Here is an 11625-nt window from a genome sequence, read left to right on the forward strand (position 1 = left end):
CGCTTGAGCCAGAGAAGCCAACATGGACCGATGCATGGCTCAGGACAGAGGTCGAGCCAGAGGAGGTCGTCGACCTCCTGCTCGGATGCACCTCCGAGCTCAAAGATAGGGGTATCTATCTCTCTCTTCTCCTTTTTATATAGATCATGCGTTTATGTATGAAGCAGCTTGTACTGACCACAATGTCCGTCGACAGCCCTCGACATCCCCTTTCTACTGCTCCCGTTCAGACCTACGTCCGACCCGTCTGCTGCAAAGTCGTTTATTCGCAATTTCTTTAGCCCCCCGCCAGAGCGGACGGACAGGCCAGGACCGCTACAGGGGAGCCAGCTCGCTCAGGAACTGCGGCTCTCGGAGCCAATGGTACGTGTTTTTCTCTTTTTTATTATTATTTCAAATTGATGGTACCTGATCTTATAATGAGACAATTGGGAACGATTGGCTGATGGAATGACGCGCGTTAGGTGCTCTGCAGTGTGATGAAGTGGTGCTGGGCCAGATTGCCCGGCGGAGTAGTTACTTGGGAGGCCTACGAGCTCTTCAAAGTCGGCGAGAATGGTGTGCTGCTCTTGATATTCCATGTCATGAACAGAACGGAAATGCTAATGGTGGATTCTTTTTGTGTCAAGATGCCCAATTTGCCAGAGACGCTTTCTCGACCTTCATCCCGCTCAGTGTTGACTCGGACGCCCGCACCAAGATCATCTTTGCCTTCTTCGATCTCATGGCCGCCATTGCAGCCCACGGCAAATCCAACGGCCTCGGAGGCAGAAAACTGTCTAGATACGCTGGATGGTGGGCCTTCGAACATGCAGACACCGGCAAGGGCTTCGAGGCCAGCTACAAGACATGGAATAGGTAGATACCCCCTTTCCGATACTATATCGCTCAGAGGACAAAAATGACTGACTTTGTAGTGCCGCCGATGCTACGAGTCATCTATTCTTTGCATACCTGAGATCGCAGTCGCCGGATTCCCTACGAGGTACCAACGGAATTTCCACCTTACCCCTATCGCTGCAGAACCTGGTCCGTGCCACAGAGTACCCCCCAGAGACGCCCTCTTTGCTCCAGACATCCACTACAAAGGTCGTCATGCTGGTCGATGTTGTCTCTCCTACTCCATTTGCCCTCCTGCGCCGCGCAAAGAACTTCGAGTACCGTGCTAGTGACCATGCTCTACAGCAGTTTGCCAGCTACGAGGATCCCCAGGACGCCCTGACAGAAGAGTGCAAGCGTGTCCTCTGCTGCATAGCCACTACAAACCAGTCCGAAGTGTCTACTGTCAAGGCATCGACCAGCCTACAGGACGCCTCTTGGTCTCGCTTTGAGGATATCGGTTTCGGCGGTGCCATCGAAGACGATCTCGATGACAGCTCCAAGAAAGCTAGCAGTACGCCAATGGGACTCAGATCCGCCCCTGAGTCTCGAACCGCTGACTTTGGTCGACCTACCACCCCGTCTTGGGCAGACTTCCTCTCCTCGGGCTTCTCGGAGGAGAACGGAGTCAAGTCACCGACCACGCTCCTACTGCCCCCGGACAAGATCCTCCCTCCACTTCAAGCTGTGCGTGGGCAATCATCCCAATCACACAAACGTGGATTTGATGACGGCTCCATGCTCGACCCCGGTGAGCTCGCCAGCATCTCGACCCTCGATCTTGACGACTCCTTCTGGTGGGTTTGGGTCAGCAGCTTGTCAGGCGAGGAATCAGCCGTCCGAAAGGCTGTATTCGGTCGATGCGCCTTGCTTGAAACCGTCATCCCAGGCGGGAAATGGCTTATTCTTGAAGAACAGATCAAGGGAGCCGCCCCTGAACCAGAAGCCGGTGCCTACATCGCCGAGAAGAAGACCTTCTTTGGCTTCAAGACTCGAAAGGGTCGACTCGGCAGAAGCAAGACTAGCATAAAGAAGGGCAGCCTTATCGGAGAACAGTACAACAGCAACAACAACGGCACCGCTCCATCAAGCAAAGCCAGTATAGGACCAGACCAGCATGCGCGCATTCAGGCTGCTGCCGCCGCTCTCCAGCGAAAGCGAAGAGAACAGGAGCTCGAAGAGGCAAACAAGGAGCGCGCAAAGATGGAAATGAACCAGACTTCCAAGACTAACTCGGTCCATACACTGCAGCCAGCAATGATATCAGAAATGTCCCAGGCAATGAGGTGGGCAAGAAACTATGACAAGAACAACATTCGCAACGCATATTTGGAAAATTCTCTTGCCGGAACTGGAAAGCCTGCTTCAAGCCTTGATATGGGATCCAGATCGAGGTCGTCTACGGATCAGAACAAGCCAGAGGTACCACCAAAGCATGAAAGCACCACTTCCAGCCGTGATATACCCTCTATCCGTGAACGTCTGCCTAGGTCTACCACTACTTCTCCTACCCCAGACACCCCGCCAAAGACCGAGTCTCCTATCCCTGGCCCGGCAAGCAATATCAACTTTGACAAGCCTACACCTCCTACACCCCCTGCTGCTGCCGCCGCTGCTGCTGCTGCTACTGCTCCAGCAGCCTCTTCCACTCCAGCGACGGCCTCACCCGCCCCAACTCCAGCTCGCGTTGAATCCCCGGCGCCAACGAAAGAGGAGCCTGCGGCAGACGACAAGAAAGTGAAGAAGAAAGCAGGCAATACCGGCCTGAAGGGCATGTTTGGCGGTTCCAAGGCTGACCACACCGAGAAGGAGTCCGCTGTAGCTGCTGCCCGTGCCGCTCTCGAGAGCCGAACCGCTCAGTCCCAATCCCAACAGCGTTCAGCTAACTCCTCTCCCGCATCTTCTTCAAGAATCCCTCACACCCGCCGCCTATCCGGCTTCGGCATGAAGAAACACCAAGAAGATGGTCAAAAGTCCAAACCAGTCGCTGTTGTAGAGCGTAAGCCAGTCAAGGCTACTCCTGCCCCGGCTCCTGCCACCCAAGCCCCCGTACCAGTCAAGGAACATCGCGTCTCTCCTCCTCCGCCAGAGGCTGAGCGTCCAACTGCAGGCGAAGAGTCCGCTCCCGTCTCACCCATTTCTCCCGATGACATGAAACCAGATGCAGCAGCTTTCTCCTCGTTCTCCCACCAGAGCCCCATAGTCGACCAGCCCGCTTGTGTCCCCGTCGATACTCCTTCTCCAGTTGAATCAGAGCAAAAGGTCGCTCCAGTTCCTGCTCCAGCCCCTGCCCAGACAGAGTCAAAGACATTCAACGTCCAGCCCGAAAAGGAGGTCCCTGTGCCCGCTACCCCTGAGCCGCAGCCACAAAAGCAGCCACAAAAGCAGCCACACACCGAAACAGAGCCCGAGCCCGAAGTTCCTGCTCTAGACCGTTGGGCTCAGATCCGCAAGAACGCCGCCCAGCGCGCCGCCGGCCCCGATGCTACTGTATCCGCTTCCCCGGCCGCTGCTCCTGCCCCTGCTGCCGCTCCCGCATCTCCTGCCTCTGCGCCAAAGCAAGCCACCCAGCAAGAGAGTAAGTCACTCTTCGTTGACATTCCCGTTTACATATATGCTCCTACTAACAATCATCAGCAATCGAAATGCGAGCTGCACGTATCAAGGCCCGCGTCGCTGAGTTGACCAAGAACATGGAATCTTCCCGCGGCAACTAATCCACGAAGCCAACAATCTTACGCCATCAAATGTGATGATTGACTACCCAAAAAGAACAAAAAAGAGCTTGCTCACGCCTGTCTATCCGTCTGCCTGATTTCTCGTCTCTCTTTCTTTTCCTACATCTGTTTTAATATTTTATCTTATTTTATTAATCTCCTTTGTTCTCATACCCCATATTTTCTCCCTTTTCTTTCCTCAAACCAATTTTCGTCCTCTCTCTTGCCTTGCTCGGCTGCAGTTTGATATATCCACAGCGTTTTCCAGTTTTTGACATTTCTCCCCTTTACCTACCTATTTACCTATCTATATTCCGTATTCCATATATACCCATCCACCTACTTCTCCTCGCCTCCTTAACTCTTTGATATCCATCATTGAGTACTAGCCAAACCAGAATCTATTTACCTACTTATTTATACCCGGGCAAATCTCATATGTTACCACCTCGTTCTATATTTTCACTTCTCTCCACCTTTTCGATAGATAACCTATTCGCCTACCTTCGGACACTCAAATATCTCTTTATATCTCTATATATCCTACCTTTTACCTTTAGTTACCCTTACCTTTACTCTATCCAACCTCTCCACCTTAGTATGTTGCCTTGTGTTGCGTTGCGTATTTGTTGCACTTTACTACAAAGTCTCATTTACCATTTCATTCTTAATAGCCTAGTCTAGTCTCTAATAACCTACTATCAATATACAAAACTAGGGCTTGAAAATATCAGTGAGTAAAGAGTTTCATTGACCAAAATATCCCAAGGAAAATCATGATACAGTAGCTATAAACTAATTATTCCTTCCGACCGAAAACCATCTGCTTCACTTTATCCACAAACCCCTCATTAGATTTCTTATCACCCGATTGCTCCTCTGTTGCCCTTGGCTTCTCCGCTTCCTTGGGTATTTCGCTGTGTACGTTGCCTTGCCCTCCCCTCTATATATCTGTTAGTCACCAAAACCACACAAATCGAAGCGATGCGCATAACATACCCCAACATGATATTCAGTAGCAGAAGGCTGCCTCATTGCGGTGGGGGGAATAACATCTGCATCATGAGGTTGGCCGCGAGATGGAGGTATTTTAGGTGACCCTATATTCCCTACTCCTCCACGCTACAAGAACCCGGATATCAGTAACGTTCCCACAGCATAATACTTGAATGCTATCCACATCATACCCCCGCAGAATATGCGCCATCTCCTTGATCTCCTTCAACGCCTTCTCGGACAATTTCTGCATCAACGTATCTATATCCCGCATTAGAAGAGCCTGGCTGAAACAGGTCGCATCCGCGTAGGTATAAACCAACTTTGTAGAATCAGCAGCAATATTTCCCTGGCCTATATGAGTCGCAAGTAGGAATCTCTCGTTAGCTAGCTGGTTTCAAGGTATGAAAGGTGGGTATAAAGGAGCAAACCCCTACCTCCGCGCCCATGCGAAACGATCTGGGCACCTTGCTGTTCGGACATGTTGTAACTTGCTCTCTGGCTGCGCGCAGTGTATACGTGTATAATATATGACTCTCCTGGTCCTCCTCAGGTGTTCAAGTTGCTATTCTGCCTCATCGCCACTTTTCGACTCCTCATTCTTCGTCACTTTCTATCTCGCGACAAGCGATAAGCTTATCGGCTCTTATCTCTGTAGTTGTCTTACGTAAGCGCTGCTTATCTTGACTTCAGCCTCGAATATCAAACAACTCGACTCCAGATAGTCAACAAAATGGGGCGTTAGCAGGGCTTTGATAAGAGTACCCGGAAAGTATTATTCTATTATGAAGATGTGTTGAGAGGGAGTAACTATCTCTACCAACATTCTCATCAGAACACCTGGAGAACCAGGAGAGAGAAGAAACTCAATCACAGACGAACGAAAAACAACAACAACCCCTTTTCAACCATTCAGACAACCAAAGTTTTAATGTTGTAATACCCAGTTACACCATCGAGCTTATCAGGACCAAGGCTAGCCATGTACCAGCAGCTTTCCACGGGAAGCAGATCCTAGCCCGATCAAGAGCACCATTGGTCTCTGGGCGCCCGGTCGGTGGTATGGCGTTCGCGGTGCTTGCTCTTGCACCTGGAGTGGCCGTAAGGTTTGCTGTTACCATTGGCCGCCCAATGCGCCGGAGCCAGACGTTGGATCGGCTTCGGTATAGCACCCGCCGGAGATAATAGTTTCATTTAGCCATGTTGCGCCACCAGAAAATGAACGCATTGCCTTGAACCAGCCAATGGGGCACTGTTCAGCAAGTGAGAAGACCGCAGAGCTATATGATTTCTACTAGACAGATGCAGAGCTTTCGTATGAGAAGTACGCGAGTAGTACAGACGCGGAAATGGAAGTGCGGAGACTACACCAGTCGGAGGACTCAGAAAAGGGGCAACCACGAATTCCAGAGGCAGCAGTCGAGCTGTAGGGCTTGAGAAACCTGGTTGCGTGCGACCATATGGCTGATACAAATGCGCCCGATGGCTTCTGGTAAGCGAAGTATTCGGTCAGATTATGTGTCTGACACTGCTGCGGATCAATCGTCGCGGTTGGGGTTTCTGTAGGCAAGATAACGGTGATATCTCTATCTTGGATAACTGCAGTCGCAGCAGTCATGGCGAGAAGGAGGGTATAAATTGCTTTCAACTTGTCATTATACTAAGGCTGTGTATTACGTACTCTGTGTATAGTCATGATGAGTGCTGTACGCGTATGTCGTAGCCACGATGGCTTGCACCATTCCTTGATTTTTACGGGCGGTATCAACAGGAAATCAGGGGCAAAGCACCAAACCTCCACCTGTACTCTGTACTCCGCTCCCTCTACTGATACGCTGCTATGCAATCATCGCTGTGCATAGAAAGACCCACGCTTCGAATAACATATGGAGTACTTATCCAACAAATAGCGAACCCTGGTAACGCCTTGTGATCGATACCTGTTTAATATGTGAACAACTATGTACCTTGCGATTCACATTAAGGGGTAATTCTCTTTTGTCAACCTCTTAAAATTATTTCTGCAGTATATTAAGGATAGATAAAACAGCGAGCACGGAGAAGAGCAACTTATCGTTTAGCTATCATAAGGCTCAACCTTAAGCGCGCGGCTCTGCGAATCCAAATATTGTCCTGAAACCTTAAATCTGCTAGACCATCAAGCTGTTGACGTCAAATACGAACTCACGGGGTAACATACTGCTTAATAAAGATCAAAGCCATAGATTGATACTTTATTACAAAATTCTTATCGAGGAACTTGGAGATTTTTGCCATGAGGAGGAAGGTGAGACAACCCAGCAAGGCCCAGCAAGAAAGCCATGTATGTCAGAGGACCATAACTAGCCAACCTCTTAATTCTTATATATATATATATTATTTTTTATTTTATAGATACACTCTTATTCAAAAAGTAGTACCTAAAGAAACAGGGGATCGCTGTCTAAGAAGAGTGTTGTGTATAAAAATACCTTGTTTTAATCCAAGGTCAATATCACAGTTTCGTTAAGCATCTATTGTAGCTTGCCATTACTCCGATACCAACTATACTATATCTAATCTTTATGACGACCAATATTAAAGTGTCAATAATGTGAGTATTACACAATCTCATCTCATTCGTTAGAGGAAATATAGAGACAGGATGTGAAGCGGGGATAAATGAATGGCTTTATCTGCCAAGTGAGCTTAAATATTTATCTCTCAATTCTTATAGCAGAACCAACACCACTATAATTACTCTCTTGTTTACTATTATTTTATCTTTTCAATTGTTTATCTTGAGTATCATATGTTATTACCATCGTTACTATGATATAAATCTAAAGCTAATATATAACACCAATTTATACAAGTAGAGGAAGTTATATGTTCCATGTTTGAATGGTAAGCGGAAGTTCTTTCCATAGAGGTATGCAAAAGCAACATAGTCACCCTCTCATTTGACTTGTGGTACATTGACCACTTGGTAGATTAAGCAGGGTGGTAGGGGAGTAAGCGTATCTGAATTACGGCAGCTTCTATGTGCCCTGTTGGCAATATATTGAGTTGACTAGCTCTGGGCCCCTCTGTCGTTGAGATCTTCATTTAACTGCTGGCGTACTAGACGCCCTATCTGACTAGCGTTGAAATGGTGAGGACCGAACATATCATCTCGTTTATGATGGTCAAGAATAGTCTCTTACGGGCCGGGGTTGAAGTAAGGACCTAAATCAGGTTCTCCATCCAGAGTGACCGGTGCGTTCTGGAGAGTATAACCGGTCCGGTCCAAGGCACCGGTGAGTATTCAGAGGTCGTTGGAGGTAACAGAGCAACATTGGGATGACGTATTATTCGCAGCCGGGGAGAGTATTTCTTGCTGCTACTCCTCCACTATCCGTGCTGGAACGGTATTGAAGTCAGGGTTACTGTATGTAGATGCCAAGCTCATCATTTTGTTGATTTTGTACTATGAGAATGAATCGGCAGTTTACTAGGCAGATGCCGAGTACACAAGCAACGAAAGAGCATGGATATAGGTTTGCCAGCATTTGTACCGTATTGGGTATACAAAACTGGCAATAGCGGATATGTGGGGTTTGTAGTCTAGAAGGAATATAGGCTCGCCAGTCGGTGATGTAAGTATTCCCCGCCTCAATCACGACATGGTATTCCTGAGATAGAACACATGTGGTTATCCACCCAACGCTCTAAGTATATCAACTTTTCCTCCGTACCTGGCTCATTGAATAGCCTCTTTCCTGGGGTTTATTGGCCATAAATTAAACGCGGAGATGGCCGACAGTCAGCTTATGGAGTGGGTTATGCACTAAGGACAGTAAGCAAGGGTGTTTTGGTTCCTTCCCATAGACCAAGAGCAAGTTGGGCGGTGGGTCCACTACACAGTTCATTTAACTATCATGTACATTTTTAGTTCGGCGATGCAACGTTTGGAGGACTCGAGGTCTTCCTCGCAAGCTAGCAGGCGTAGTTTCTGCCCGTTACTTTCGCTTATTGTAAGCGGAAATCAGGATGGCCATTTACAACCTCGCGTGGGGAACAGAGCTTCTCTTCAAAGACTTTTCTGAAAGTATGTTGGTTAAGTCTTGCTAGTTGGGGTATCAATGTTACTTTGAGCTGTTCGCCGTGAGGTACTCCGTAGGTGTTGTTGGATTCGTAAGGTAAGAAGAGCAACGCAATGATGGTTCCCCTGGAGAAACCTATCAAGTTTGGTTTTCGGTAATATTTCTCCGCTTTCCATTGCTCTCTATTCTGTCTAGCAGGGCTCCTCCCTTGTGGGAAAGAGGAGAGCTCTGTAGCCGACACCACTACCGTCTGGATCCATCGTGGAGACTGCGGGAGTGGGGAATTCAGGTACGCGCCAGCTGTTCTATGGGATGCCGTAATACTAGGTAGCTATGTCGTTAAATTTTGGATTGATTAGCGATACCATGTGTAGGAGAAGCACATCACTCCGTGATACTAAAAGACAACATGGAGAATGGAATGAAAAGGCCCAATTTTACAAAGAGAAAGGATGAAAGACGAGAAGTTAGAAGTTGAGGCTGAAAAGTCGATGGATAGCTTAAAAGTGGGTATGATTTAAAATATATTATTGGTTGAATTCAAACAGTTTCATTGGCTTGATTTAAGTTTCAACAGTTGTCGTTGGACCATAGAATACTTTCAGCCAATGGTAACTGATAAGGTTCATTAAATGTAGCCAATAAAAATAGCTCTAGTGGGTGAACATCGTTTGATACATCGTCGGCGTCATTCTGTCTACCAAAACCATCACCAATATCACTATTGTGAGATCGTCAATATAGCACTATACCATGTGCTTATCAACGAATAGACAGTCCATTCCACGCGCTCCCACTCAGCAATGCCCTGGCCAGAGCTTGGGATCACGTGTAACGCTCGTCTATGGGAGAAAAGCTCGAGAGCTCGACGACCCTTTTTAAAGACTACACTTACACTTATATTGCAGTGCGGTGATAGGATATTTCACAGGGGAGAAAATAAAAATGGAGTGAGACAACAAAAGAGATCGGGCAACTATCAGATCTCAACGCCGTCAGATCCGATCGACGCCTTGCCGCCATTGTGGCGTCGGATCCTCGGGTCATCCAACCAGAAGCCACGCCAGAACTTCTGATGGGCATCAAGAGACAATCAGTGTACAGATATTACTGATCGGAGCGGAGTTTGCCCGTCAAGCAAAAGTGTCTGTCTGGTGTGGGCAGATCGTTCATCCTCCGCTCTCAGAAAGGGGCCAAAAAAAAAAAAAAAGAAGCACACTACACAACAAACACAGCGTTGCATTAATTTGATTGCCGACAAGGATCCGCAGATTCGCTTCTTCAGATCTCGCTTCCTCAGGGTGGCAAAGTTGTTCTTGCGATGGCCATGGCTCTCGGAAAGGAGGCCTCTTGTCCCGAAGAGAATAAAACAGAGGTCATATGAGGCGCGAAGGACACGTTGTGACTGTGCTGGTGCGTACACTAGGACTGTCCGGCCTGGGATCCCGTAGCCGCTCCCCTTGGAATCTTGAGATCCAGTCTACATATATGGCATCGGTGGGCCTCCCAGGTTTTCGGGAGTCGGATCCAGGGCATGGCTAGACAGCAATCTATGGAGCAACAATGTCAGGATATACCAAGATGATAGGCACTATAGAGAAAGGAGACAGGCCGCATTCCGAAGTGGATTCACTGCTCCCACGAGGTTGAGCCCCTACAACAGGATGGAGAAGCTGCTTCTTGAGAGGTGAGCTCATAATATTGTCGCCCGATAAGCCACGGAATCCGTACTCCGACCTTAGCGAGATAACCCAGCGTCAACCTGGTCAGATCACTATCTCTCGAGAGGGGCGTTTGTAGCATCTTAAATTGGGCCTGTATCCGAGAGGCGTCCAAAAACAAAAATGGGACGTCAGGGGTGGTTATTCAACGTGGTTGTTCTATCCCTTTTTCGGCAGGGCAAACAGGCCGGTTGGTTGAGGCTCCGAAGCCTATGTATAATCAATTCTGTCCACCTGCTGATCGGATTTGCAGGTGTAACGTGGTTTTGTCTCGGCGATGGATGAACGCTTTTACTCCGCTCTCTGGAGGTGTGTGCGCTTCTTTTTCGTTCTTCGGGGGTTCATCATCAGGCTAATGCCTGAGAACCACCTGGGCGGCCGGGATGATGATACGCACCATCGCCATGCTCCAAACAACGAGCTAACCTGATAGATAGCCATCAAGGTGCCATTTCAAGCCAGCTCGTGTGCTTACCATGACCAACAAACGTGCATAAAACCCAAGGTAAACGAATAGAAACGGAGCACTTGGGCATAAAAGTCCAAGTCACGAATTGGGTCCACGGCACAGAAAAAGCCTGAGTCAGAGTTTATGCGGGACGTTCAGTGCTATGATGCCACAGCGACCTTCGGAGGTCAGGAGAAGATCCTGTTCATCCGCAAGTGGATGGCGACGATCGGTGTTATGGAGTACGGAGTGTCCGTACATTAATTAATCTTGGTCGCCGTTTCTTCGCTATATACATATCTGGCAACACGGTTTGACGCTGGTAGTGCGATTTGCTCAGGCGTGCGTTCCGTCCCACGTTGCACCGTATATATGTATGTGCCGTGTTAAGACGCACTAACTGGAAGGCCTTTTGGTACATCCAGACATAGATTAGTGTTATACTGGCCGGGTTAATTTCCCATCGCGGGCTAATTCCACCAGCCACCTCGCATTCCTCGGCTACCAAAAAGCTTGTGAATGCCAATTCTAATCACCAGATGGTGATATTTTGTCCTATAGTAGAAGCAATATCGCTTGATTAATTCAGGCATTGGTACAAGTATCGTTCCAGAACGTATATAAACTATGCATGTGTACGGAGGACTCCATAATACAACAGACATGTCCAAGATAATAAGAAAGACAAAAAAAGAAATGGTATCGACGAAGAAGAATTCGAAATGCTCAAGAGACCTCCGCTCGTACTCCGTATATAGTGGGGGAAACATGCAAAAATCTCAAACTAGGGCAGGTGAAGA

At 48.2% G+C, this 11625-nt stretch overlaps 3 protein-coding genes across 3 annotated transcripts; 1 reads left to right on the forward strand and 2 right to left on the reverse strand.

Annotated features, from left to right (window-relative positions):
- Positions 1–479: 479 nt before the first annotated feature.
- TERG_02973 (uncharacterized protein) lies at positions 480–3596 on the forward strand (the record flags this gene model as incomplete). Its single annotated transcript, XM_003235870.2, has 4 exons — positions 480–558; positions 630–858; positions 918–3457; positions 3517–3596. 4 exons carry the CDS (start codon positions 480–482, stop codon positions 3594–3596), a joined length of 2928 nt encoding a protein of 975 aa, XP_003235918.2.
- A 799-nt stretch (positions 3597–4395) lies between these two features.
- TERG_02974 (uncharacterized protein) lies at positions 4396–5075 on the reverse strand (the record flags this gene model as incomplete). Its single annotated transcript, XM_003235871.1, has 5 exons — positions 4396–4539; positions 4596–4718; positions 4784–4853; positions 4916–4946; positions 5030–5075. 5 exons carry the CDS (start codon positions 5073–5075, stop codon positions 4396–4398), a joined length of 414 nt encoding a protein of 137 aa, XP_003235919.1.
- Positions 5076–5706: 631 nt separating this feature from the next.
- TERG_02975 (uncharacterized protein) lies at positions 5707–6210 on the reverse strand (the record flags this gene model as incomplete). The annotated part of the gene is made up of 2 exons (XM_003235872.2): positions 5707–5844; positions 5932–6210. 2 exons carry the CDS (start codon positions 6208–6210, stop codon positions 5707–5709), a joined length of 417 nt encoding a protein of 138 aa, XP_003235920.2.
- Between the last annotated feature and the right edge of the window lie 5415 nt (positions 6211–11625).

Source organism: Trichophyton rubrum (assembly GCF_000151425.1).
Source record: "Trichophyton rubrum CBS 118892 genomic scaffold supercont2.3, whole genome shotgun sequence".
Classification (NCBI taxonomy): Eukaryota; Fungi; Ascomycota; class Eurotiomycetes; order Onygenales; family Arthrodermataceae; genus Trichophyton; species Trichophyton rubrum.